Raw genomic sequence first — 27,936 nt, forward strand, 5'->3', positions numbered from 1 at the left:
GAAGGGACAGAATCCACCCAATCCTGGAAGCAGAGTACATTATACTATGAGCAGCTAGCCCCCACAAACATGGGACATGTGGTGTACTTTAGACACTCCCTAGCCATGGTCCATCCAACTTCCCTGTCCACCCACAAGCCTACCTCCAACATGATACTGCAAAGACACTGCTTCAGAGCCAAGCTTTATGTACAGGAGGCTGCAAAGGCTATCCAGCTCTTTTTCCTGCAAAAATGAACTGTCCAATTCAGATATTTTGAGCTCTCTGAGGGCCAGGAGGATTTCTGCCCAAGACCTAACACACTGAGGTCTTGTTTATACAGATACTAAAGATTCTATAGCATTATTCACAAGAGTTGGAGGGTTTGGTCCCAGTGTTCAGGTCAAAAAGGTCCCTCTATCTTAAAAAGTGCTGTCAAATTCTACTTTAACAGTATTTCAGTGGTCTTCTATGTATTTTAGGAAGCCCTGAGAATCCTTTTAAATTAAAAGTGCTACTTAAGTTATTTTCTTCTGAGATCTTTACCAATCAATCAGCTAGCAATGAGATGGAGAAGACTGAATGTCCCCAGCTTCTCCTAGTAGCTTAGTGATCTGTCCAATCATTAAATGAATGATGCAAAATCTAAAAAGGACAATATTTAACTATGCCAGGGTGATCTTTAAGTTCATTGGTTATAGTGTTTCCATCAGATATGTTCACAATTTTTGCTCTCCTTTCACTGAGGTCCTAAAATCCATTAAGGACTGTTTTATAGCTAATCTGAAAACTCAATTTCGAATGCATTTTCTGAATGTTTAAAATATAAAATTTTTGGTTCCTAAAAGAGGGGAAAAAAAGAGTTTAAAGAGTTTAATGTTAGCTTAAGGTCATGTATTAAATACCATTTTCCAAGTCACAATACTACTGCCGTACGTAACAATTCAAAAACACTGCACAAGGGACATTGTAGGCCTGGGACAAACAAATACATATGTTGAGAAATATCAAAATTATTTACCTCTGATAAATTGTGTACACAACATAAGGTAAGCAAGGTAACAGCAATCTTTTTAAAGATGATCAGATCTGGAATAAGCACTACTAATCAAAATACTATGGGTCTGATTTTTTAAACTCGGACATGCCTCTTCACGCTTAATTTGAATGTGTAATTACACATGTAAATGTATGTGTAAGTGACTGTATGCACATATTGAAATCGGCACACTGCTTCACAGAAATTGCACTCACAAATTAAGTGTGCATTTGTGAAAGCAACTCCCTGCTTGTTGGGGGAAGGGGAAAAAAAAAAAATCAACTATCAACTTCACTTTTTGTAACTGATAAAACACATACCTGTTATTTTTCATAATGAGCATTTTTACATAGTTATGTTTATTCTTGATATTTTCCTATACACTTTCAATTAATATGAAATCAATACACAAAATATTTGTAGTTCTACATTTACATGCTTTACTTGAAATAGTCACAACATGTCTACCAGTTGACCCAGGGGCTAATCCACCACTGCTCACAATAAAGATTAGTTTGAAAATGCTGAACTACAGGAAATGATCCATCCAGAGAAATGTATTTTATGCACATGCTTAGTGGGAAATCACTGCAAAATAGCAAGGCCCATTCTTTTAAGCAAGGAACTGCAATCTGATCAACAAGCCTTTTACCTTATTATAGTAAAGGGCCTCTTCTGGGGAAAATTCTCGCTTAAAATCTCCTCCAGCAGCACAATGTGCTTGAGCACAAATTCGCATCAGTCTTCCAGTGTTACATAAAAGAAGGGCAGAATTGGTTGCATCATCAATTGACTCAAAGTTATGAATCCCTTCTTCAAAGCAAGAGAAGCTTTTCTTCCACAGTTGCTGCTCTGCTGTAGATACACTTTTGCTCACTAGATCAAAAGGGGGGGGAGGGGACAAAAGGTCTTACAATTTCATTCAAGCTTCTTAAAGATTTTTAGACCATCAACATCTATATTAAATTATTGTTCATGTTTCTATAGTGTTAAATTCTAGAAAAGCATACAAGTCAAGACTGAAGACTTAATAGTTCACCAAGAGTGCTCTGTCTTTGCCAGAGCAAAGAAAAACTTAATCCATTATCTTTTGGAACTAGCAATGATATAGGCTTTGTGGTTAGTATCATAAAGTGGTTGAAATTCTGAATAAGCCAATAGATGCTACCCTGAACTGTATTGCTGAAAAAACAGTCAGTGCCTTCTGATAACATTAAGTCAAAAACCACTGAAAGTTAACAAAGAGCTGGTAAGACAATGACCATCATTAAAAAGACAATTTTTTCAGCTCTCAAAGTACTCAGATACCACTTCTTTCCTACTGTAAGTAAATAGATAGAAATAACTCAGATACTATGCTATGAAGTAAGCATGAGTAAATTATTTAAATAACCAATTGCTTACAGTCTAAATTAAGGTTCGATTTCAGCTAAATATTATTCTGTTAAAGAAAAAGAAAAAAGGACAGCAAAGTAATCATCAAATCAGAAATTTGGCAATAATATCCTACCTACAGTAATAGCTTGACTATAATTGGGCATTTTTGTGAGGAGAATTGTGCTAGTATTCTCATATTTTTTCCAGAGAATTATAACTACTATAAAGATTCTCCAGAGTCTTGTATTCCATATTTTAGTACAGACTAAGGTGTTCACATGCAAGTACCCTGAAAAACACTGCTTGTAATGGAAGCACTAATATGCCATTAACTACAGGAGAGAGCATCTGTTACAAAGAAGTTCTTTGAAATTCCCTTTCTTCCTGGAATGAAGAGTTTAGGAGGCATCTCTCAAATACTGTTGCTGAAGATGATAATTACTGTTACACTGTTTCATTGATGTAAACCTCTGAATAGAATAGTGTATGTAACAAGTGAGAAAAAAAAAATACTTGCCCACTCTCTCAGTCTGCACTGCCGCAGCCTGGTTCATGTAAAATACTCCAATTTCATTTTTGATGTTACCCATCCTCTTCAGTACTTGTGTATGCTGCTCTGGATTTTGTTTTTTTAAGTTACTAAAAAGCAAGATTTCATTAGCTGCCTCATAGCATTTGCAGCTAACTGAAAGCTGACATTCCAAGTCTGTAGATAAGTCAGTGGCCCATGCAAATACTGGAAAAACAAACAGCAAAAACTGCATGTCAATTATAAATTCTTTCTAAACAAATGTTATTTATTTTAGGGACTATGAAAAAAGTGTAATAGTAAAGGTTTGATAAAATGACTGAGTTGTGCCCAAAAATCAAAGGGGTTCCACAGAGCCTAAAGAAAGGCAGAATTTGGCCATTACTTGAAAGATGTAAACAATTTTTTTTTAAATTCTAGATATATTTAAAGTACATGATTTTATCATCTACTCTCCAGAAAAACCATATTCCTAAAAAGCTATTTTAATTTCTATGTTCATCTTTCTTTTTGACAAGAAAGAAATAGCACCAAAACACCACAAGGTTCCCCCACCCTCAAGAGTGATATACTATACTGTTTTGCCAAAATCTGAGGAAACATGTGGGATAAGTATTGGCTGATAGGACCACACTAATTCAGCCAAATGTATTATTTTGATGTTATACCTTGACAGCTGGATTCTCTATGAAGACTATGCAATATTTCGTGATCTTCTTTTGTTTGGTAGTTATATTCTTCAAGATACGCAGCTCTGTTATTTGCATTCTGGGCAAGCATTAGCTGGATATCACCACAAAGGGTTAAACACTGACAAAGAAACAGTAGCACTTCAGCAGGCATATTGGTGCAGAGGCAGCAGTAAGTATCTGGTAGGGGGAAAAACCCAAGAAAGCAAAATTAAGCACTAAGAGATTTGAGACATTTAGAAACCAAATTTTACTATTCGTAGAAGAGTGACCATGTAAGACTGGTGACATCTTACACAACAGTTCCGATCCCTGTATGTGTAGTCCGAGTCAGATGCTACTTTTTATCCCTGTTACAACTGCACAGCAATTACAGATAAGGAGGATGGACTGAATTCTATCAGTGCTCACACAGAACTGTTAACTAAAGCTACAAATGCAAGGTCTAAACCTGCCCTCAGTTATAACTGTGTAAAACCACTGAAGACAATAGGATTTTCACAGGTATAACCGAAGGGAGGATTTGGCCTGCAGAATTTTTATTACTAACGATGATGTATGAACCAGGGAGAAAAAAAAAAAAAGTTTGAGATCTCGGACTGATTTTCTAGGGATGACAATTAGAAACTATTCCCCTTGCATATTTTTTACTAACAAATAGAGCTTGATCTCAATTCATTGAACAACAATGAATTTGGCAAATCACAATGCACTTTTTTTTTAAAAAAAAAAAAACAATAGAATTTCACTTTAAAGCCATTATATTTTCTGATTATTCAAACTCAGTGTTATAACCAGAAAACAGAATCAGAATATTCTCCATCATTCTACTCAAAGTCTCAGTATTAGTTGGGGATGCACTCCACTCTATGGGTATCTACTTAAAGTTTGAGTGATTATAGCACTTCTGAAAATGAGGAATACGTAAGAATAGCTCAAGCCAAGTATAAAGAATAAAAGGTTCTATTTTAGCTTTTCTACACATTCCAGGCACCGGACTTCAAGTCCCAGTGTATACGCTGAGTCCTGCCCCTCTGCCTTCAAAGTGAAACTGCCACTTGTGCAAATTGTGATCATTTTGTAATGGGGACAAAGAGAATGAGACAGAAGAAACTTATGATCTAAACTAAAAGGCTTCCCTACGTCCAACCAGCCCAAGCCAATTCTTTATTATAATATATTTGTTAAAAAGCATGGGATTTATGTGCCTAATTCAGTCCTCAGATGCCACAGACTTTTTCAATGTGCGGCAGAAGTATTTGCCATTGTCTATGTGCACTGTTAAAGAACAAAATACTCCAATTACTTACCATGGCACTGTAAAGCTAACTTAATGTATCGTAATGCTCTTCCGTATTTCTGAAGACTCATAGCAGCACCAGATAGAACATAATAAGCCTTCGATGACTTCAGAATCAACTGGAGTTTCATTTTATACTGCCAGGATCCAGGAATCATTCCTGATTGACTGGAACGTTTATCCTTTTGAAATGAGCCCACTATAAATACAAAAATAAAATAAGTAAATCTTAAATCTAATCCATAAGAATACGATTTAGTCAGAGAGGTCACGGCAATCATGGATTCCATGACTTGACTGGCACCTCAGTGACTTCGTCAGATTCAGTTGACAACTGCTGAAGCAGGGAATGGAGCCGGGATCCACAAATGTGACCTTTTTTGGTTTGTCCTGAATTCTTACAACCCTAATATTAGCTCAGAATTGACCAACTGTACTGTCCAATTTCTGCCTGGAAGAAGGAACTACTGAAATCTTCCATCCTGTTAGTGCCAGGACATCCTTAGCCTCATCAGAAGAGTCTGTTTCCTTGATGCTGGAGTAGCCCTGGTACCAGATAGAATGCTCCACTGCCTGGAGCCAAAGGCTTTGGTCCTGGCACCAAAGGCTTCTGCCTCACCAGTTCAGGGGGCTTTGAAGCAGACAAAAATCTACAACGTTCAGGCCAGAGACTCATTTCTGTACAGGAAGGAAGACCCCAGGGTCTGGCTTATAGGATCACATCGTTAAGTCAGCCTGGAGAAGAGCACACCTCTCTTTCTGGACAAGTACGATACATCATACAGACAACCTAAACAGTTCAGACACTGTGCAGTGAGTGTCAAAGGTTCTTTTTAAAACATTACATTTGAGGGAAAAACTACTGTTAATCCTGCCCCCCAACTCTTTCTTCACGTATGGGAAAGATTTCAGGAGAAGCATGATACTACACGTTTTGCACAACAAAGCATAGGTACAATAAAGGGAGAAACTTTGTTTCTTACCTATCTTTGAAATTTCTTGGTCTACTTTGAATTTAATCTCTATTATCCAAACACTAGCTGGTACTCTGAAAGACTTGAGTTAGTTCCTTTTGCTGCTACCAAAAGTTGAAAAGGGAGACTGAAATCAGAGGTACTGCTTAGGTGTTTATCCTAGCTCAGATTGTAATGCAGCTATTTGGTGGTATATTTATTCTTAAAATTCTGGACCAATTATTGGCAAAAAAACAAACAAACCCTCAATATGTCCTTTGCAGATCTACAAGTCACTGACTTCCAAGTGACACCATCTGTTGTAAATCAAAGTTGGAGGAAAAATAGTAGACCTTTTCAATGATTATTCATTAAGACAGACTTGGGAAATTTTAAGTATACTTTTTTGGTGTGAGAGTTGACAAAGCATGGCGATATTATTTTATATCTTGGAAGCAATAGTCACTACCTACCTTCATGGCAATAATCTTCTTAGTATTTCATCTACCACAATATAGCTATTTAAAGCTAGATTTCAATGTTTAATATATATTCTAAAAAGTTAACTCTTAAATACTTTGTCATTTTCAGCTCCCAGAAAAAAAAAAATATTTAGCAGCCAATTCAGCTTTCAACTAAACTACTGGATTAATGGAAGGAAACTCCAACTAAAAGTTAAACTTTAATTACACATCTAAGAACCCCTACATTTGTTTTTTGAATTATAGTTATAGGACAATTGTGTCTTATTGCTCTTTTACATAGAGCCAGAACACTATAGCAAGGTGCTCCGATACTATGGTGAAGCAGTAAATGCAGGCTATTGCAGCTTTAGTGATTTAAACACACTCAACTAAGACATTTTTATTCAAATATTTCCTACAGTTCTTGCATAAAAGGCAGAATTATAACTGCAAGGCAAGCAAATAATATCCTTGTTAATGTTTTATACGTTGGCAACATGTGCATGTGTGGCAGAGCAATGAGCATGATGTTGACACTAAAATTATTGCCAATATCCATACTCTTTAAAGATAAAGATAATGTCTAAGTGCAAAAGCTAAAGCTGCCAAAAAAAAAAAAAAAAAAAAAAAAAAAAAATCTAAAGGGGGCACTACATCACAATCTATGAACAAAATGAAATCTTTATGGAAGCCAGTGGCAAGCCACATCTAAATAAAATGCAGTAACCTTATGTACTTGCTATAAAAGGATCTTTAATATGCTAAAAGAATCCCTACTGTCCTGTTTCTTTTCATATTTAAAAGGAGAGGCCTATATTCTCTACTTCTGTTTGCGTGCAATATCCTTTTTTGCTTTTTCAGTGCATGGCGTAATTGATGATTTACAAGTACATTGTTTAGACGATTAAAATAAAATAGCAGCAGTGTGCTGTGCCATTGAAAAGGTCCTATTTGCAAAACAATTCAGCTTACTTTTGTCTAAAAACAAAGCCATCTGTTTTTCCAGACACTCAGGACCACCACTTGTGGATTCATCTTCGTATTTTAATGGGATTGGGGTGGTGGGGTCGGCTGCAGGAAGGTCACCGTCATTTTTAATGCTGCTGTCAACAGATTTCAAGCCCTTTAAAAAGAAAAAGCCTTTCATTAAGTATTTACTTGGAAGGTGAACTAAATATAAACATACCAAAATCCACACATTTTGACCAAGACAGAATAGCATTAGGAAACTTACCTCTAGAACATAGCTGAGCACAAGTCTACACCGTTCCTCAGTGTCATGGCAAACAGGAAATGCACAACTAGGCTTAATTAAAAAAAAAAGATAGATAGATAGATAGATATATATTTTAAGAAGGCAGACCCACTTAAAAAAAATACAAGCTAACTAACTACGAAGCTTTAAGAGATAGACAGCAAAATCCAGTTTATTGGGATATGTTAACAGACTATAATGAAGGCAATTCATGGAGTATGCTAAACTTCATACTATATCTAGACCACAACGTTTCTTTCAGTTGCTGAAGTAAAGGAAGATACTGTCATTGTAGGGTTTAATTAGATTTACCTAAACTGACCAAAATTCATAACCAGTCTGTTTTAGTGATCCAAAATCCTAAAATAAGGGCCACAGAAGGAAAGCAGCCTTTTTCCAGAAAAGCAGCCATACAGTGACTGCAATGAAGCCCCAAACCCTAGAAGGAGGTAGGGGAGGGAGAAGGCGGGCAGGTGTGTAAATTCTATTTCCTTCCACATAACCCATTACTCTAACTGTTCAAGGAGGGATGAATTTCACCCTAACCACCTTTTCTGAATGACAGGAAAAATCTTCATAGACCAACTTCAGTATGGGAGAAAGATGAAATCCTGCCAGTATAATATCAATCCAAACCCTGCAAATAGAAGTGCAGTACCCTCCAGTAATGAATCTGAGTTTTAAGAAGAAAAATCATTGTAGGGCTTCCACCACCAACAGGGTGCTATATTTACAGCAGAGGGGCCTTGATGTACTAATGCTTACAGGATATCAACCAGCACAGGTGATAGACTGATATTCTGCAAAATCAATCTCGGTTATTTGGCATAGGGACTTGTAAGAAAAGTCAACCTTTTTGATATGATATACATGTTGCAGAAGGATAACTAAGCATTAGGCAATCAAGCACTTCACTGCCACAGATATGGCTTAATTAACTGTCAAGAGGCAAAGTGAAACATTGTTAACATTTGGGAGCTAAATGACAAAACTCAGTTTCACATTATTCGGTTGTTTTAGATATTGTACTAAAGAAAAGTTTCTTTGGTGAAGTCTGACAGATAGTAATTGCATTATATTTTTGTTCATCTACATATTATGGAAGCATATACCAGACAAGTTTTTGGAAAATTGCTGACTGAGGTGCATGCAGACAGCATTATGGCTTACACTAACACTGCCTAATTCATCTTTTTGTACACGTAAGTGAGGCAGGAGGCAAGATTTCTTCCCTCAGAATGACTTCAACACAACCACACTTATAAACAAAGATTCCTAAATTCTGAGAAAGGACAAGGAGGGAGTGAAGGAGTAACTTCCCCACAAACCCATGGAGTAACACTCAGATTCTCTGCATGTCAAACTATTAAGGTACATTCCAGAGATATGCTGGGAAATCACATATTTTAGTATGGACCACCCTTAATTCTCCACAGCTGTTAAGTACCTTTTCATATTCAGATTATTCCTACAACAAGGATGAGTAATTTCTCTATAGGTGGCTATGCAGAAATTAACAGGCAAGTAGAATACACACACAAGATAATAAAACAAAAACAATATTAATTTGCATCTGCAATAGGATAAAACTCAGAGCCACAATTCGGCCCAAAGTTTTTATTTCCTTTCTGCCAATATTCCAATTCATCTGAGGTACACAAATAACTGGTGGCATAAAGGTATTTAAACAGTTCCTTTTTTAATAGGAGGAACTATATTTTGACAATACAAGTCGCACCATGTTCATTTCAAGCTTCCCTCCCCCGCCCCCTTCCTCTCTCTCAAATTCAGCACAGCTTGTTAGTAACTTACCCGTATTTGGTGAATAGATTTATATTTTTCTGGTACTGATAACTCTCCAACAGATTTGATTACAGCTACTGCTTTATTGTCATCTGGCGGATCGGAGCTGGTGCTGTAGGAACCATTTTCATCACTATCCGGCATTTCTTCTTCCTCTTCACTATAACTTTCATCAGAGTTCCCATTTAAAGGAAACTCTGCACCTTCTTTTTTAGGCTCATCTAACTGGAAGAGTTCTGAGAGCATGTAATTTGCTGAAGCAATAATCTTATTTAAAAAAAAAAAAGTATTTTAGCATACCCCAGTACTACAAGTTACTAACAAGTTTTTAAATAGGCCATTCAAATAGAAGTTTGTATCTTTCCACTCTGAGACAAAGAACAAGTTTAGAAAAGTCCCATAAATGCACGCACAAGACTGCACAGGTACCTGCAAAATCCCTAACTAGTGCATGCAAATAGATATTAAGATGCTTAAAATGTCATGGCCAATTTAAAAAGACTGCCACTACAGTAAAATGGTCTGTGGGGTTTTTTTTTTTTTTTAAGTGTATTAATACATTTAAATTTACAGCTGTTTAGTGGTCAAAAAACTAAACTAAACTACTCTTCCAGGATCACTCTCCCTTAACAACTTTTAGTCATTTTTAATAGTATTTGACTTCTACTAAGATACAGTCCACATGGACTGTACAGATATGGATGTAACACCTTTTGCACTGTAGAAGTCCTGTAATGGAACATTTAATGTTAGGTTAAGAAGTGACTCTACAATTGAAAGGTAGCAAAACGAACAGTTGATCAGAGCAGTGTCTGCGGGGCGGGGGGAGAGAAGATTCTGGATTCTATTTCTGACTGCTTCAGATTAACTGCATGATATAGTGTTCAACTCAATGTCTCAGTTTATTCATCTACAAAAAAGGCATAATACATTTGAAAAGGTTAATTAATATTGTCACAAGCTTTCAAATACTTGGACGAAAGGCACTATTGATATACAAGGTATTATATTCTGATTATCCAAAGGTATTATTCATCAATGTGAAGGTTACTAATGAAGAACACGTTTAAATCTGCTTAATTTACAAGAACATCCTTCAACCTTAGCTCCATTATCAAAGAAAAATCAAGCTCAAATACATCCATCACTGCGAACACTAAAACTTGAAATTAGAATTTTAAAGATAAACACACCACTGGTGCACAAAGCAGAAACTGGCTCTGCAGATATGCGTGACAAAAACAACTTACAGGAAACTAAGAAGTTACAACCCTATAAAGGGTCAAGATCCCAACCCTACTCTCAATGCAATGCACATTAACAGGCTGTGGTCAAAATTTATCCCATTCTGGAGGTTTGCCTTTATTCTTTATAAAGTAACAAAAGCCCTGAGGTAGGAATGTAGTAACAAACTTTAGCTTCAGCTCCCTCCTAAGTAGATTGTTCCTGGTGATCCACTCCATATTACTTTGTATCCCTCGACACGTTTCTTGACACAGAAAGTAACTCAGTCATTTGAGATCCAACCTGACTACCAGCAAAACAGCACTACACTTCTACAGAGTTCCAAAACTAGCTTCAGGCTGAAGGCCTTTACTTCTACCTCTCTACTCCAGACCCATCTCTTTCTGTTCAAACTACAGTCTCATTCTTTCTCCAACAGCTCCTTGTGGATGTCTAACCATCAGCTTGAGCTCAATATAGCTAAACAGAGCTCTTAATCTTTCCCCTCCAAACTTTCCCTGCTACCTCCTTTCTCAACCATTATGGACATGATCATCATTCTACCAGTTATTCAGACCTGTAACCTGCTTGTTATCTTCAAGTCAGCCCATTTTCTGGGTCCTCACATGCAGGCTATGTTCAGTATTGCCAGTCTTAAGTTATCCCCCCCCCCAAAAAAAAACCCCCACAAACCAGATCCCCCAAAATCATGAGATTGGCCCCAGACAGCATGAGGATATCATACCACCACGTATTTTGGTACTTCTTGACTTAACTTCCCTTTATTCTTCTGTGTGAGAGAGAATTTTAGGTGAAAAGTCAACCTTTAATGCATACAAAAATGCATGCCTCTCCTTGGCTGCTCAGATGGAGACGCCACTTACTATCTTAGGAGTGAGCAGAGGATAACAGGGAAACTGCCATATATTTTCTATCTTGACACTCCCTTCTCCTCAGTCTGGATCGCAAGTAGAGAAGTCATCCCAGGCAGTGGGAGACAAGAAAACGTAGCTGCTGGGTCCGGACTTTCCCCTGACTTCCCGCTCCACACTCTCTCCAAGGACCATCCTCTTTGCTATAGGGCCATGCAAGGCAGAGCTCAGTGGCAAGACCCATCTGTGTCCTGTGCTCCAAGGCTCTCACACAGCTTTGCCCATGTGCCCAGCCCTGAAAAAAAAATCACAGGATCAGAGGAGCTGCTTGCATCATTGTGAGAGCTCCTCCTGCAGCTGCCAAAAATCTCATGACTCGTGATATATTTGCAAGAGCTGGCAACACAACACTGCCTTCCCCTGGCTCAGAACAGGGCTGCCCACACCCACCACTATCCCCAGGCTGAGAGAGCTCCCATTCTATGCTCTCTGTCTCCCACCCCATCGCTGTTCTCTGAACTCCCATTCTGCCTCCCATGTGCCCCCACAGCCCCTGCTCCCCATTCCCTTATAATTCCAAAATCTGCCTCTTGGTCCCCCCCGCATCCAACTCCTACTCATTCTGTTTCATCCATCTTGCACAGTGTCTCAGCTGACGTCATAGTCCCGGTGTCCTGTCTAGCCCTCCTGAACCATAGCGTGTCAGCCATTTTGCCTCTCAGTGCAGCTTCAAACTCACTGAGAACAGTGGCAGGTGTCAGCCAACTTCATTAAGAGCACTTCCACATGTAGACAGACTGTAGGGAAAGAGAGGCCATCTTGCCAGTTTCAGCCCCATTGACAACAACAGACATGGTGGCCACTTCGAATAAGAGAAAATTCATGAATTGGCAGCCTCTCTTGTTTTCATGAGACAGGTTAAAAAACTCTCAACATTGCTAGAGTTGCGATAAAAAAAAATATCACAGGAGCTCACAAAACTGCATTTCTAGGGGCATATCTACAGAAACGTACTGCATGGCAAGGTGAGGTGTTAATCTACAGCCTCTAATAGGGACATACTAGGGACCCTTTAGTGCACAGAAATAGCATCCTCACAGTCAGGGCACAACACAGTGGAGTGTATAGATTTAGAGCACAGTTTCATATGCAGGAAGTGTTTATGTAGACATGCCCAATAATATGTCCTTTCTTAACCATCCACACAGCTAAGACTCGTGTCCAGGCTCTCCTCATCTCATATCTTGATTACTGCAACACCCTTCTTTGTGGGCCTGACAAATGTAATTGTGCCCCACTGATATCCATTTGGCACGCAGCTGCAAAGATAATTTTCTTAGCCTGTTGCTTTGACTGTGTCATCCCTTTCTTTGGGTCCCTTCTATGGCACCTTCTTTATCATATCAAACAAACTACTTGTCTTCACTTTCAAGGCCCATCATGATCTATCCCCACCCGACCTATCTCACATTCAGTATTGAAAGGTCAACGCTCACCTCCAGTTGGCCCATTCCGCACTTGTTAATATTTCATACTGGCACTTTCATTCCTTTTGCTATGCTGCCCTCGTGCTTGGGAGATGCTCCCCATGAACTCATTATCCTCCTTCAAAACCCTCCTTTCCTGTGTGGTCTAGATTGCTAGTGTGCTGAGAACACAGTCTATTTATTTACTACTACTATCTCATTGTTCCCTTATATTCCATCGGTCTGTCTCTATCCATCTGTTGTCTCTTGTCTTATACATAGATTGTAAGCTCTTTGGGACAGGGACTGGCTTCTTGTTCTGTGTTTTTTGCAGTGCCTAACAGGTTCACGACAGGGATTCTTTGTAGAATACTACAAATAAATAATAAAATACTACATTTGTCTTCTCTCTTATATAACCTTCTGTTTTAAAAAGGTTTTCTGATCATAGCCACACTTGAAGATTAGTTTAATACAATTCCACACACAGTATATCCAGATTTTTTCAGGCATGTAAATAAGTCCATGACTATGGTGAGGCAAACCTCTGGATAAATCTGTAATACTATATTACAGCTGTAATACTATATTTTAAGATTTTTATGTCACTTCACAATCTGATCCAGAGCATCCTCCTGATAATTTAATTCCCTATGTTCTAAGCTATACACCGAGTCCAGATGACAGTCATCATTTGGTTGTTTCATGATCTGCCTTTCACATATACAGAGTCAGTTTTCAGTTGACAACAGTAACAGTCAGAAGAAAATGTTTTAAATCTAGGCTAGGAAACCGCCAACATTAAGTGAAATTTTAGAGTAAATTATGAGCTTCAATATTAGATATCTTTCTAGATAATTCTTCTTTGCAAAGTTTATGATGTTTCCTTAAAAATATTGTATCGTGGTCTACATACGATAATACATTTTACTGTCCGCACAGCTGCTTCAGAGACATCATGGAACATTCTGCAATTCTACATCTGAGCCAAAAGGCCTCTTTAGATTCCCACAATCTAATACATCAGTCCCATAGGGAATAGACTCTGACAGAGGATGCTGAAAGAGACACACAGATGCCATTAACCTCTGCTGCCAGAAAGGAAGCAAGCTCAGGTTTGTCAGCAGGAATACTCAGGGCCAGATTTAGAGCAATAAGTCCAGACCTGAGCACCTCAAGTGCAACTTCTCTGCATGGCCTCCCCAAACCCTGTAGTTAGCTCTTTCTGGGTTGGGACTGACTCTCCCCAGTACAATCAGATTCTGGTTTGGTTTAGAATAGGAACAGAAATTGCCTCTACCTCTGAAACTGCAGCTTTTTGAAGCAGCATAAGCCTTCTGTGTTCTAGCTTTAGACCAGTGGTTCCCAAATTGGGGTTCGTGAAATGTTACAGGGGGTTCTCGGGAAAAAATTCCCTAACGGTGGACAGAGCTGTCCCTAGGAGCCCCGGGCAGCCTGGGGCCAGCAGCCCGCAGCCCCTGGACTTCCAAGAGCGAAGCAGATCAAAGCAAGCATATCTAATCACACTGAGGAGATTTAAACTTCAAGACTCCTTATAAGAAATGGAAAGGGAGGTGGATTTTTTTGCCGTTTTTAAAATTAAATAAATAGGCAGCTAGTATTGTTTTTAAAATTATTATGAAGAACAAGTTTATGCTTTGTTGTAACGTGCGTTGTTTGCCTGGACTGCTCAAGACCTGAATGCTTGTGTAGGAGGAACTCTGAGTTGGCTTCTTAAATATCTTCATGCTGTTTCACCTCTGATACTCCTTGATGAAACATGAGACAAGGCTCCTAACAGGCTTATTCAAAGTGATACAAACTACAAAAGTGAGTTCTTGGAAGAGTATTGCCGTTTTCATAATGTAAAAAAATACTGTAATGATAAATAATAATTAATAATAAATAGTGTGTAATAAGCATGTCTAAAAAACAAATTTTGTATTTCCAAGTTCAATGTTTATAATTGACACTCAGGTTAAGGAGAAAATCCCTGGAAATATTCATTTTTAGGAGGGGGTTTGCGAGAGTTGACATTTAATGGAAAAGGGTTCACAGGTTGTTTAAGTTAGGGAACCACTGCTTTACACAGTTCTACTGCCTTTCCTACTGCTGCTGGATATGCAAGATGCCAATCAATCAGCAACTTAGGAAGCATCACAGTCTAGTGTATAGAAGTCAAGAGATTTCGATTCTATTCCTGGCCCCGTCACTGACCTGCCATTCAAGTCCGTTTCTCCCTCCTACCTTCTGGCTGTCTTGTCTATTTAGATTGGATGCTCTTCAGGGCAGAGTCTGGTTTCTTAATATGTGTTTGTACAGCATTAAGCATGAAAGAGTCTTGATCTTGGTTACAGAACTTCCCCCAAGGAAAAGTTTATGTGAAGTTTTAATTTAATCATAAGGAGGGATTTTAGACCCATACTGGTGATCTGAGCTTCAAAATAAGAAAAGTGAGGTTCTGCCAAAAAAAAAAAAAAAAAAGCATGCTCATGCAGGTACATTTGAATTTGTCACTTTTTAGTCCAGGGAACTTTTATAACCAAGATCCACTACCACTGCATAAGAGGATGAGATTAGCTCACTAACATGTTGCAATCACACTGTAATTAATATAGCATTTGGTTACCTTATTAGTGCTTTTACTTGAAGGTACAACATCAATATCCGTATTTTCATTATATACAAGCTACACATCTCTCTACAGTAAAAAAAAAAAGTATTAAAATAGAATTCTTACTTGTGGGTGTCTGGCTTTGTCCAATAACTTAACACAATTAAGGAGTAATGTTCTGATAGTGCCATAGTGTTTCTTGTTCTGTTTTTTTTTCATCATCATATTGCAAGCAACTCTAAAAGAAAGTTGAACAAAATAAGACATAGAAATGTCATTCAAGTGTCTATTATCATTTTTTTCTTATTATTTCCTGCACATCTAAGCATTCTGCAAATCCCATCTTTTTGAGCAGGCTTCTAGAGAAGCACTCAGATGACAGAGAAATGTGAGGAATGGAGAGACTCCGATTCAGTTAATATCATGATTTGGCTGGCTGATTGTTGTACGTATAAGGGGAATGTGGTGATGTTTTGGTTTTATGATTTTTGGATTGCATTTTTAACTGGTGGCCATAGTACCTAGTGCCCAAGACAGACACTTAAATGTAAATAAAATATTGCAACAGAGTTTTGCTTCTGTAAGACACGCTTACTTGTACAAGAGAATTGCCACTGGCATTGTGAAAGGGTTTTGGTATTTATCTTCGGTTTCTTCACAAAGAGTGGTGAGGTCATAGAGCTTTACTATATCGCTTCCACTTGCTGAAAGAGAAGATTTTTCCATTAGCCAATCTGACAATATATAGGTCTCAATCATCATTTATTAACCCAGCGAAGGAATTGCTTACCTTTAAATAGCCAGTAAGTATGCCCTTCTCTGGTGCAGTTAGATTTCAGAAAAGATAAGATATTTTGAGCAATATCCTTTACCACTTTGGTAGAAAAATTGGAGTTTTCCAAATTGGGAATATCTTCGGTCTTGATCATTTCATATTTCTGTATAGAATGTATTTTAAACATATTGAAAAATCCTCATAATATATACAAAGGTTGGCTATACAAACAGAGAAGCCTTTCATCATCCATGAAATTGAAAACAGGAGTTCCATTATTAATGTTTACTAATACTGAAAGCTCTCAAAATTATGAGCTATGTATTTAGTGCTGCATCCAAATATGTTTGTGTAATTTTACTGCTTATACCCTTTGTTTTAATAAAAGGACTTATCAGGGCCAAACTTAAAGTGAAATTCTGTGGTCTGGCATTTAACACATACAGTAATCTCAATAAAATGATGCAGAATGAATGTGGTTATGCTGAGCAGATTGGCTTACTGTTTACAGTTAATTAACAACTCTGTTGCCTTCGTATATATTAGTAATTTAAATAAAGTATAGATCTGCCATCCAGTCAGTACAGACTTTTACTACATACTAGTTTATAACCACATTTCTGTATTTTCTTTACAAATTTCAAGACTGCTGTATAATTTAAGATTTTTCAAATCTGCAAAATTAAGTTTACAGTGAGTTTGGAATTGTACATTTCTTAAAATTTGGAGGTAGTTACAAGATATATCTATAAATATCAACAAATGATAGTTCAAAATGGAAATGCTGACACTGGGCCCTTTCATGTTTGCAGAGCACTTCACACAACAGGCTTCCACCTAGCTGGCTTCTAGGTGCTACCACAATATATATCCTAAATACAAAGATTATGTTAAAAGAACATTGTTTAGATTACAAAATCAAGCACTCAAAAGTTAAAAAAAAAAATAAAAAAAAAATCCAAGAGTTACAGTTGCCCAGACATCCTTAATTCTACCTCCTTGTGCATCCAGTTGTACACTAAACGAAGCAGGAGTCCTGTGGAAACAAACTACATATGCAGTCAAGTAATTAAAGACATCATAATACACAAGCAGAGAGAATATTAAGGTTTCACCTGAAAGTTAGGAAATTCCAGATTCACAAGTGCTTGACTTTTCAACATTGATAACATTCTTTTAATGTCTGATTTGTAATGTCCTAGGTTTCTGTGTTTGTAAGGAAACAAAGCAAACTAAATGTCCCCTTCATGCATCTTCAGCAGGTCTTGAATTCTGAATACCTTCAGCACTAAACTACACAGTCCTGTATTTCAAATGGTAGAAGTATGTACATTAGCTGGTTGCAGGACGTACCTGTTAACCCATTTTCGGGTGGTGGGGGAAGTGGGGGCTCTTTTTAATTGTTCATCAGTTCAACCACATCTGAACAGAATTTCATGGAACTAACAAGAGTGACATCTCTAGCCCCAGGACTTTGTTTGCAGCCAGCCTTTAAAATAAGGCAGGGACAAACAAACAATGGAGGTATTAAGAGCTGTTCAAAAAAAGATTTATAAGAACCTTTCTAGTGCAATGTTGCTACCAGTTCCCACATATCCATTCATAACTGTGAAGTTGGTAATTAATCAAAGAATTGGTAAAGTAGACATAATGTAAGATGTCAGGACTTACCTGAACAATTCCATTAACATGAAAACACATCACAAGCTCTGGGACGTTACATATTAAGTTGTCCAACCAATAGTCAATTCCTGTTAGCACGTTTATTGGCTTGTTGTTGTCCCTACAACAAAAATATTTTTGGTATTGCTTGGAGCAAATAAAGATATTTTTTAAGTCATCAGGGTACATCTAGTAGAGGTTTTGTTTGTTTTTTTAAAATAGCCACTTACAATAGATGTCTGTTGAGACCTTAGCTATGTGTGTGTGTCGGTACGAGGAGAACAGAGCAACCTTAAAATTGAAGTAAAAAAGCTTTCATTTGTGACTAAGGTTACATTTTAAACTAGCACATGGGGGGAGCTACACTAACCACTATGTTGATATTAGCATCTGTTACTGCTAATGGAATGCATGCACATTACTGCCATCATCACTTTAAAATTACAGTCCACATTATTACTGAGGTCACCCATAATTTTTCCCCTAAAAAAGTGTTTAGAAACTAAGGGATTAATAGAATTAGCTGGAACCAAGCACATTGCAAACTTTCTTACACAGTTCTTCCAAAGGCACCTCAGTTCTGGGCTGCATTTACAGGGCCCAGCTATGTGAACCTTGAGTGTCTTTTGAGCAAAGATGGCCCAGTATGCCAAACTAGCTTCAACTTTTTAAGTTTGCCTCCATCTTTCCCACCCTATTAAAGGCATATTTGTCTTTCCTCCCACCCTTGCTGTGGCTCCTTCACCAGGCTGTATGGGCAAGACCACCAGGCTCCTTCACCTCTGTATGGGCAAGAAGAACCCACAGCAAGAACAAAAGAGTCAGAGAACAGAGTAACCACAACATCAAGTACATGTTTTCAGTTATTTATGGACAGTAATCTGTAACTATATTTTACAAGGCATCCAATACTAGCATTTGAGCATCTCACGAATATTAATGTATTTATCCTTACAACATCTGTGCAAAGTAGAGAAGTGATACTCCCATTCTACAAATTGGGGATTAGAGCAGAGATTAAGGGCCCTAATTTTCAGAAGTGTTGAACACCTACAACTCCAACAAAGACAATGGGTTGCAGATAGTTGCCACCTCCAACCAACAGGCCCTAAGTGTTTTGCCGAAAGTTACACAAGAAGTCTGAGGAAGAGCCAGAAAGAGAACCAAGACATCCTGAATCCCAATCCAGTACCTTAATCACAAAAAACACCCTCTACTACTTTATGAAACCATTACCACTTCAGTACTAGAGTATAAAATTAATCTTTAAATGCAGATTAAAAATTAAATTATCCTACAAATTTATATATACACAAAACTGAATATGAAACTGAAGCAACAAATGAGCCAGGTTTGGGATACACATCACATTTAAGAATTCACCTGAGACGCAAGCTCACAGCAGGGTATCTTCCACCTCCAAATATAGGCATATTTGATCCTACTAACATGTGAATATCTTCAAAGGTCCACAAGATGTTCCGAACAAAGTCATTTTTAAGTCCCTTTGTTTAAAAAAGAAAGTGTCTATAAATAATCCACTCTTAATTTTTTCTCCATCACAATCTGCAGAATTACTATGAGATGCAAGATAGTAAGATGCAACAAAGGCAAATAAAGGACAGCACATAAAGACTATGCTATGTGTTCACATTAACTTAAAAGACCAAGATCACAGATGTCACAAGAGCTATTGCTACAGAAGGATTTAATTTTTCTCCCCTCACCACCAACCCAAATCCAATTTAGACCAAATTTAAAATTATTTGTTAAACTGGGGATTGTGTTTCCGCTCAGATTCCACAAAAAGCATACCTGACTGTTTTCCCCGTCATTGAACAAAGTACTCAGGTTTTGTTCTTTGGGGGCTGAGGCCACATGCCCCACTACATATGAGGATTCAAGAGGCACACTTCCCTGTGAAAAGCACAAGGACATAAGGAGTGATTCTGTTGCTGAGGTAAAGTCAGGCCATTTTCAAAAGTGTATATATATCCTGAACAGCAGAAGCATAAGAAGTGAAAACCTTAATTCCATCCTTATTTTGTTTAATGTATACAACTTTCTTCAGCCAGTGGCTTACTTCAATTCTTTCTTACTGTAGCTACTGCATTGGAATTCAAGTATAATTTGTTCAAAGTAAGTCTTCATTTACATATAAAAAATAGTTTAATTTCTCATATTTTGGAAAATTAAATACAATAGGAAAGTGAAGAGAATTAAAAAAAATAATAATTTGGTATCCAAGAAAGGTACCACATTCACAATCCTGGAGATTTAAATTTTCTATCCCAAAGTTTTATTTATCCACAGTAAAGGCATAGCATGTGCTGCAGCAGTGCGAGGTTTTCTGCACCACCTTGCAGCGCACCTGAACCATGACTTGGAAACAGTGCCTCCGTGGAGGAGAGAGAGCAGCAGTTCTTTCTTTCTCCATGCCTAATCGGGCATCGAGGTGGCTTTCTGCTGTGAAAGGATGGCATTTACGATTCCAACTCAAAGCACATAGAATTGTGACAACTTTACCAATGCAATCTAGATTCTATGTGGTGATCTAGAGCAGAGACTCTTCATAATTCTTTATCAATCATCTGAGTCATCTAGTGTCCCTATTAGTGGTAGAGTCTTCACAAAGGTGGGTGATCATTACCATCTAAATGTAAATAGAATGCTGGAGTTTTTTAAATGTATTAAACTTGCATCAAATTAGGAGGCTACTCTACATGCACAAGAAATACTACTTTTCATAATGACAGGTTTCAGAGTAGCAGCCGTGTTAGTCTGTATTCGCAAAAAGAAAAGGAGTACTTGTGGCACCTTAGAGACTAAAATTTATTAGAGCATAAGCTCGATGAAGTGAGCTGTAGCTCACGAAAGCTTATGCTCTAATAAATTTGTTAGTCTCTAAGGTGCCACAAGTACTGCTTTTCTTTTTACTTTTCATAATGTATTTAAACATCCATTGCATAGACTGAACTCTTAAAATGTTGTACAAAGTCCCTTTAACTTCAGAGAACCTTAATATTCAACTCTGTCTGATAAGATAAAGAAAGAAAAACCTGGCTCTTATGTTGCATGCATATTTTCAGCCACAAATCAATCTCTTTTTGGCCCCTTTGTGAGCATTTATACTGAGGTCTGGAGCAATACTAACCAATCAAAATGCACACAAACTGCTTGTATTATATTGTACGAGTTCAGTGGAACCTATTCTATCAGGGTAGCAGATCCACATGATCTCTGCTTACTTTGATATATATCACAAAATAGATATTTGCTTAACTCTCTCTCGTCTTCATTAGTGAAAAGTCTATTACACTTAATAAATTCGTGACCATAATGAAGAAAATTCCAGGTATGTTCAATAAATACATTCTGAATGTCTGTAGACAGGTAGTTAGTTTTTAAAATCAGTCACTCTTTTGGTGAGCATCTTAAACATAAATATAGATTGACCAAGATTTTGCTTCAGTAAGTCAGGATGTTTGCTTCAACATCAATAAATATTGAAATATTAACATGCACTCTGAAAAGACAAAGTATTCTGAAATTCTTCCAGATTTCAGGTTCATCCATTTCAGCCCATGTCAATGCTACAAAAGATGACGATCACCACACCTTAGCACATCCTCACAGTACCAGGGAAAAGGCTAAAATAGAAGCTCAGTAGAAACAACACAGGAGAGAGTCATCTTTTTTCAGTACGACTGTTGAAGAAACAACAAATTGTCAAAATACAGTTCCCTTAAGATTGCGATTGACAAACCAACGAAGAGCAAAAATGTGCAAATATGATTTTTCACACTAACTCAGTATTGCAACACATAATGTATGAAAAATCACTTCTCAGACCCTCCCATACTTTTGTTTTCTAGGAGCAGGCAGGACATTCATATGGCTATATTTTTATTCCAGTTTTTTATGACTAAGTATACTAAAATGGAGCCACAAATGGAGGGCAGTGGCTCATTCTGGAATGAAACCCAATAATTAGAATTGTATATCGAAAACACATTAATCCTATTTAAGGAAAATCAACTATAGGCAAAATTAGTTTCTGATGTCTATCTGCATACAGCTCATAAAGCATTAGGTACCATATATTACTGCTCATAAAAGCACCATTTTTGGCTTTCCGAGTCTAGTTGAGCAAGGCTTGTTCTATACATTAGATTCTGCTTCTTTAGATAAAAAGAGAACTCTTGACTACTACATTTTTATAGCTTATATTAGACACCAGATACTTCTCTCCTATAAAAATTAAGGTCTGTTAAGATTTAATCCATACTAACCTGGTTAGAAGAACCTGGATCTTCAGATACTGAAGAAGGCATTTCAAAAGGGGCTGGCCAGGAAGCCCTTCCTACTTCATCACTCTCATCAGGAACTGGATCTTCATGATGCTGTTCTGCAGTGGAAGAAACTGGCTGAGCAGCTCCATCACCATTAATGCTGACAGAAAGACAAATTCAAAAAGATTGAATTTGAGATTGTTATGATATGCAATGCCTAACCGATATTTACTGCATTTTATTTTCACAAAAAAAAAAAAAAAAAGAGAGACACAAATGCTGATTTAGTTAAAAACTACTCAGCAATACCCATCTTGTAAATTCATCAGTTAGAGCAGAAAGACAGGTGTCCAGGATCATGTTAAAAATCCTTGAAAATTACGTGATTTTCTGAGAGAACAGTACTGCAATGTGTTTTCAACTAAATCATGCTCCAATACTAAAATATTTTAAATAAAGAACTTACTTGTATCAGTGTTATACTCTAGATTTTGTTTTAGGATAAAGAGACAATTTCATATCTAACTTTTATTTCAATATAACGAACCAGAGAAAAGTAAAGTAAATTGGGGTAGAACTCACAAGTTATGCAAATAAAAATATAATCAAACTACCTGTAATACAAAAACTTGGAAAGTATAGCCTTCTGGTACCAGTGTTCTTTACTCTTCTTCTTTCTTTGCCACTTCTGATCTATTAGTCTTTGATAGAACTCTTTAAGCCACGTCCAGTCCCCCGTCTAAGCAGCATAAATAAGCATGAAATTAATGTGAAATAACACATGAACAAAAGAATCTAAGTTAAGCATTTAGCAGATACAATATACCCATCCCACATGAAATGGCACAAAATAAAAGAAAATCTGTTAAAAGATATAAGTTTTCACAACAGTGCCTTGACATCTGAACTCTGAAATCAGTTATACTTAACATATTTCTGTGAAATCTACTCTTCAAAAAAAAAAAAAACAGATTATAGTTTCATGCAGTGTTAAAAGACTGAGTAATAGATTTGTAAAACTGCCCAGCAATATCAAAGACATTAAATGAAAAGGTGAGAAGGGGTATTTTAAGCATACAATGCCCTCAGTTAAAAAGATGCCTGATCTACTAGTGCAAATTGTAGTTCTATAGCAACCAGAGAGAATCCACAATAACCAAGTGCTTTGTCAGGTTTCAGAGTAGCAGCCATGTTAGTCTGTATTCGCAAAAAGAAAAGGAGTACTTGTGGCACCTTAGAGACTAACAAATTTATTAGAGCATAAGCTTTCGTGAGCTACAGCTCACTTCATCGGATGCATTTGGTGGATCCGATGAAGTGAGCTGTAGCTTACGAAAGCTTATGCTCTAATAAATTTGTTAGTCTCTAAGGTGCCACAAGTACTCCTTTTCTTTTTAAGTGCTTTGTGAACACCTTTGTATACAATTCTCAGCAATTTTGCTACATTTGCTATACCTTTGTGCTGATAACACTGCACTTCAAATACATATGCCAGGTGACCAAAGACATTAACAAAACAAATGGTTAACCTGAGATGATCTCATGAAGAGCTCCTGAATATCTAACTCATCCAGTAAAAGGGTTCGTCCAATACGGTGTACTGCCATGCTCACATGTGACTTGCTGTAAGGTATCTTCAGAAGTTTTTTAATGTTCTTGCAAAAAAAAAAAAAAAAAAAAAAAAAAAAAGTTATATTCCTGACAATTACACTGAATTATAAAGAGATTAGAATGTTCAGAAATGCAAGAACAATCTATCATAAGTGAAAACAAAAAATAGTACATTTTTTTTTTAAAAGGACAAGTCACTTTTTTTTTTTTTAAATACCTTCATTCAGCCATCTAACATTCCTGAACCAAGTATGCCTCAACTAGGTTTTCAGAAAGCCTTGTTTCTCATCTGACAAACACAAAAGGCACCATTTATGATGACAAAAAGACCATCTTGTATCTCTGCCTGTTTTCCACGATCTGTTTCTCTCCCTCTGGCTTTCCTCCCCTTCTTCTTGCTCCTCTGGCCAAGCCTTGCTGCTTTTGATTTTAGCTGTAGTTCTAATAGACTCCTCTGAGGGAGTACACCATGCTGCCCCAATGGGTTATCAATAAGACTACATTTTAGTCCTGGGTATTTTTAGTAAAAGACATGGACAGGTCACGGGCAGTAAACAAAAATTCATGACCTGTGACCTGTCCATGTCTTGTACTATACACCTGACTAAATCTTGGGGAGTGGAGGCAGCCCAGGGGTGCCAAAGGTGCTTGGGGGCCCCAGGCAGAGGCATGGCCAGGCAACTCTGCGCACTGCCTCCACCCAGAGTGCTCCGCAGCTCCCACTGGCCAGAAACCGCGGCCAATGGGAGCTGTGGGGGCGATGCCTGCAGGCAGGAGGCAGCACGCAGAGCTACTGGCCATGCCTTCACCTAGGAGCTGAGGGATGTCACTGCTTCTGGGGAGCCCCCCCGGATATAAGCACCACCCAGAGCCCTCACCCCCTCCCATAACCAAACTCCTGCTGCTGGGGGAGGGGTCCCATGGTGGCCCGAGACTGCCCCAGCAGTGGCGGATGCAGCTGGCCCAGGGGCTGCTTGAGTTGCTCAGGGAGCCCCCGGGCCAGCCACACCAGCTGCTGCAGAAGTCACAGAATCTGTGACTTCCATGATAAACTCGCAGCCTTAGTTATCAAGCACAAGAGATCAGGATTGCTTGTCTGTGAAGTTAAATCAAATGTATGTGCTCATCCTTTGTTTGAGCAGAGCCCAATATAGAAGTATATCTGAAAACAAACAAACAAACACCCAAGCCTTTGATATCAGCTGTCAGCACTCAAGAGATTACCACTCAATATGCTACTACTTCAACTGCAGAGATTCTACTTATTATGTGTATTACCACAGGGCCTAAGGGTCCTAGTCTTAGTCCCATTGTGCTAGGTGCTGTACAAACAGAACAAAAAGACAGTACCTGCACTAAGAAGCTTTCAATCTAAGTATAGGACAAGAGACAACCAATGGATAAAAACCAATAGACAGAGGAGTAAAAGGAAGAAATAAGACAAAATTGGTAGCATGATGAGCAGTGGTCTCAGCAATCTAGCCATCATCAAATGTTTAGTAGGCTTCACAGAAAAGGAAAGTTTAAAGTATGTTGATGTATTAGTTTTCTAGATGTTTACAAGTAGTTATCTCCCATGCACCTCCTCCATGGTTGGGAGAAAGATGCTTGTTTGAAACTTTAGCAAATGGGAGATGACACCATGGGGTCCATCAGAGGCTAGAGTCAACATCTCAGGAGTGAATGAGAGATAAAACGGGGGGATAGGCCATAGAGAGCCTTGAAAGCGAAGACAAGCAGCTTATTTCTGATTTGATAGAGAAACAGGAGCTAGTGAAGGGATGACACGATCAAAGCATGGTGGATAGGAAAATTATCTTTGCAGCAGCACTCTGAATGGATATGAGCAAGACCAGAGAGAAGGATGAAGAATTAATTGACACGATAAGAACAGAGACCAGAATTTAATTGTAAATGGATAGGAGAGTCTGTACATTGCATATTTTTTCAGTCTGACATCTCTAAGATTTAGACATAGCCTAGATGTGAGGGAGGGAGGCCCGAATAGAAGTGGACACCCAGTTCAAGAGCCTAAATGACAGGCAGAATGGAGATTATGTCCACGGTGATTGAAAAATTAGATAGTTGGAAAGGGGGAGATTAAGAACTCTGTTTTAGCTGCTTTTAACTTGAGCCCACAGCTAGACATCCATGAGGAGATGTCAGAGAGACACCAAAATTTTAGATTGACAGAAGGAGACAGGTCTGGAGTCAGACTTTGACTCCCTCAGGGAACAGATGGCCAGGATCCCCTGGGGGACTAACATGAAAGGGAAGGGAGTCCAGGAGAGCTGGCTGTATTTCAAGGAATCCCTGTTGAGGTTACAGGGACAAACCATCCCGATGACTCGAAAGAATAGTAAATATGGCAGGCGACCAGCTTGGCTTAATGGTGAAATCCTAGCGGATCTTAAACATAAAAAAGAAGCTTACAAGAAGTGGAAGCTTGGACATATGACCAGGGAAGAGTATAAAAATATTGCTCGGGAATGTAGGAAAGATATCAGGAGGGCCAAATCGCACCTGGAGCTGCAGCTAGCAAGAGATGTCAAGAGTAACAAGAAGGGTTTCTTCAGGTATGTTGGCAACAAGAAGAAAGCCAAGGAAAGTGTGGGCCCCTTACTGAATGAGGGAGGCAAGCTAGTGACAGAGGATGTGGAAAAAGCTAATGTACTCAATGCTTTTTTTGCCTCTGTTTTCACTAACAAGGTCAGCTCCCAGACTGCTGTGCTGGGCAACACAAAATGGGGAAGAGATGGCCAGCCCTCTGTAGAGATAGAGGTGGTTAGGGACTATTTAGAAAAGCTGGACGTGCACAAGTCCATGGGGCCGGACGAATTGCATCCGAGAGTGCTGAAGGAATTGGCGGCTGTGATTGCAGAGCCCTTGGCCATTATCTTTGAAAACTCGTGGCGAACGGGGGAAGTCCCGGATGACTGGAAAAAGGCTAATGTAGTGCCCATCTTTAAAAAAGGGAAGAAGGAGGATCCTGGGAACTACAGGCCGGTCAGCCTAACCTCAGTCCCTGGAAAAATCATGGAGCAGGTCCTCAAAGAATCAATCCTGAAGCACTTAGAGGAGAGGAAAGTGATCAGGAACAGTCAGCATGGATTCACCAAGGGAAGGTCATGCCTGACTAATCTAATCGCCTTTTATGATGAGATTACTGGTTCTGTGGATGAAGGGAAAGCAGTGGATGTATTGTTTCTTGACTTTAGCAAAGCTTTTGACACGGTCTCCCACAGCATTCTTGTCAGCAAGTTAAGGAAGTATGGGCTGGATGAATGCACTATAAGGTGGGTAGAAAGCTGGCTAGATTGTCGGGCTCAACGGGTAGTGATCAATGGCTCCATGTCTAGTTGGCAGCCGGTGTCAAGTGGAGTGCCCCAGGGGTCGGTCCTGGGGCCCGTTTTGTTCAATATCTTCATAAATGATCTGGAGGATGGTGTGGATTGCACTCTCAGCAAATTTGCGGATGATACCAAACTGGGAGGAGTGGTAGATACGCTGGAGGGGAGGGATAGGATACAGAAGGACCTAGACAAATTGGAGGATTGGGCCAAAAGAAATCTAATGAGGTTCAATAAGGATAAATGCAGGGTCCTGCACTTAGGATGGAAGAATCCAATGCACCGCTACAGACTAGGGACCGAATGGCTCGGCAGCAGTTCTGCGGAAAAGGACCTAGGGGTGACAGTGGACGAGAAGCTGGATATGAGTCAGCAGTGTGCCCTTGTTGCCAAGAAGGCCAATGGCATTTTGGGTTGTATAAGTAGGGGCATAGCGAGCAGATCGAGGGACGTGATCGTTCCCCTCTATTCGACACTGGTGAGGCCTCATCTGGAGTACTGTGTCCAGTTTTGGGCCCCACACTACAGGAAGGATGTGGATAAATTGGAAAGAGTACAACGAAGGGCAACGAAAATGATTAGGGGTCTAGAGCACATGACTTATGAGGAGAGGCTGAGGGAGCTGGGATTGTTTAGTCTGCAGAAGAGAAGAATGAGGGGGGATTTGATAGCTGCTTTCAA

At 38.6% G+C, this 27,936-nt stretch overlaps 1 protein-coding gene across 4 annotated transcripts in view; it reads right to left on the bottom strand.

Annotated features, from left to right (window-relative positions):
* EDRF1 (erythroid differentiation regulatory factor 1) overlaps positions 1 to 27,936 on the bottom strand; it is a 50,070-nt gene that overhangs the window by 12,198 nt on the left and 9,936 nt on the right. For 2 of the 4 annotated variants that reach the window (XM_038409340.2, XM_038409346.2), the window contains exons 4-19: positions 23,824 to 23,949; positions 22,909 to 23,033; positions 22,295 to 22,454; positions 19,818 to 19,919; positions 19,386 to 19,507; positions 18,012 to 18,123; positions 16,356 to 16,503; positions 16,161 to 16,269; positions 15,692 to 15,803; positions 9,399 to 9,656; positions 7,566 to 7,637; positions 7,304 to 7,454; positions 4,925 to 5,113; positions 3,594 to 3,794; positions 2,914 to 3,132; positions 1,672 to 1,895 (exon numbers count right to left, since the gene is read on the bottom strand). In XM_038409340.2, coding sequence (XP_038265268.1) covers positions 1,672 to 1,895; positions 2,914 to 3,132; positions 3,594 to 3,794; positions 4,925 to 5,113; positions 7,304 to 7,454; positions 7,566 to 7,637; positions 9,399 to 9,656; positions 15,692 to 15,803; positions 16,161 to 16,269; positions 16,356 to 16,503; positions 18,012 to 18,123; positions 19,386 to 19,507; positions 19,818 to 19,919; positions 22,295 to 22,454; positions 22,909 to 23,033; positions 23,824 to 23,949 — 2,430 coding nt within the window. Of the gene's footprint in view, positions 1 to 1,671; positions 1,896 to 2,913; positions 3,133 to 3,593; positions 3,795 to 4,924; positions 5,114 to 7,303; positions 7,455 to 7,565; positions 7,638 to 9,398; positions 9,657 to 15,691; positions 15,804 to 16,160; positions 16,270 to 16,355; positions 16,504 to 18,011; positions 18,124 to 19,385; positions 19,508 to 19,817; positions 19,920 to 22,294; positions 22,455 to 22,908; positions 23,034 to 23,823; positions 23,950 to 25,255; positions 25,297 to 27,936 lie in introns of those variants that run through there. The other 2 variants (XM_043519254.1, XM_038409343.2) reach the window with 2 other exon arrangements.

Source organism: Dermochelys coriacea, chromosome 7 (genome assembly GCF_009764565.3).
Source record: "Dermochelys coriacea isolate rDerCor1 chromosome 7, rDerCor1.pri.v4, whole genome shotgun sequence".
In the NCBI taxonomy this organism is placed as follows: domain Eukaryota; kingdom Metazoa; phylum Chordata; order Testudines; family Dermochelyidae; genus Dermochelys; species Dermochelys coriacea.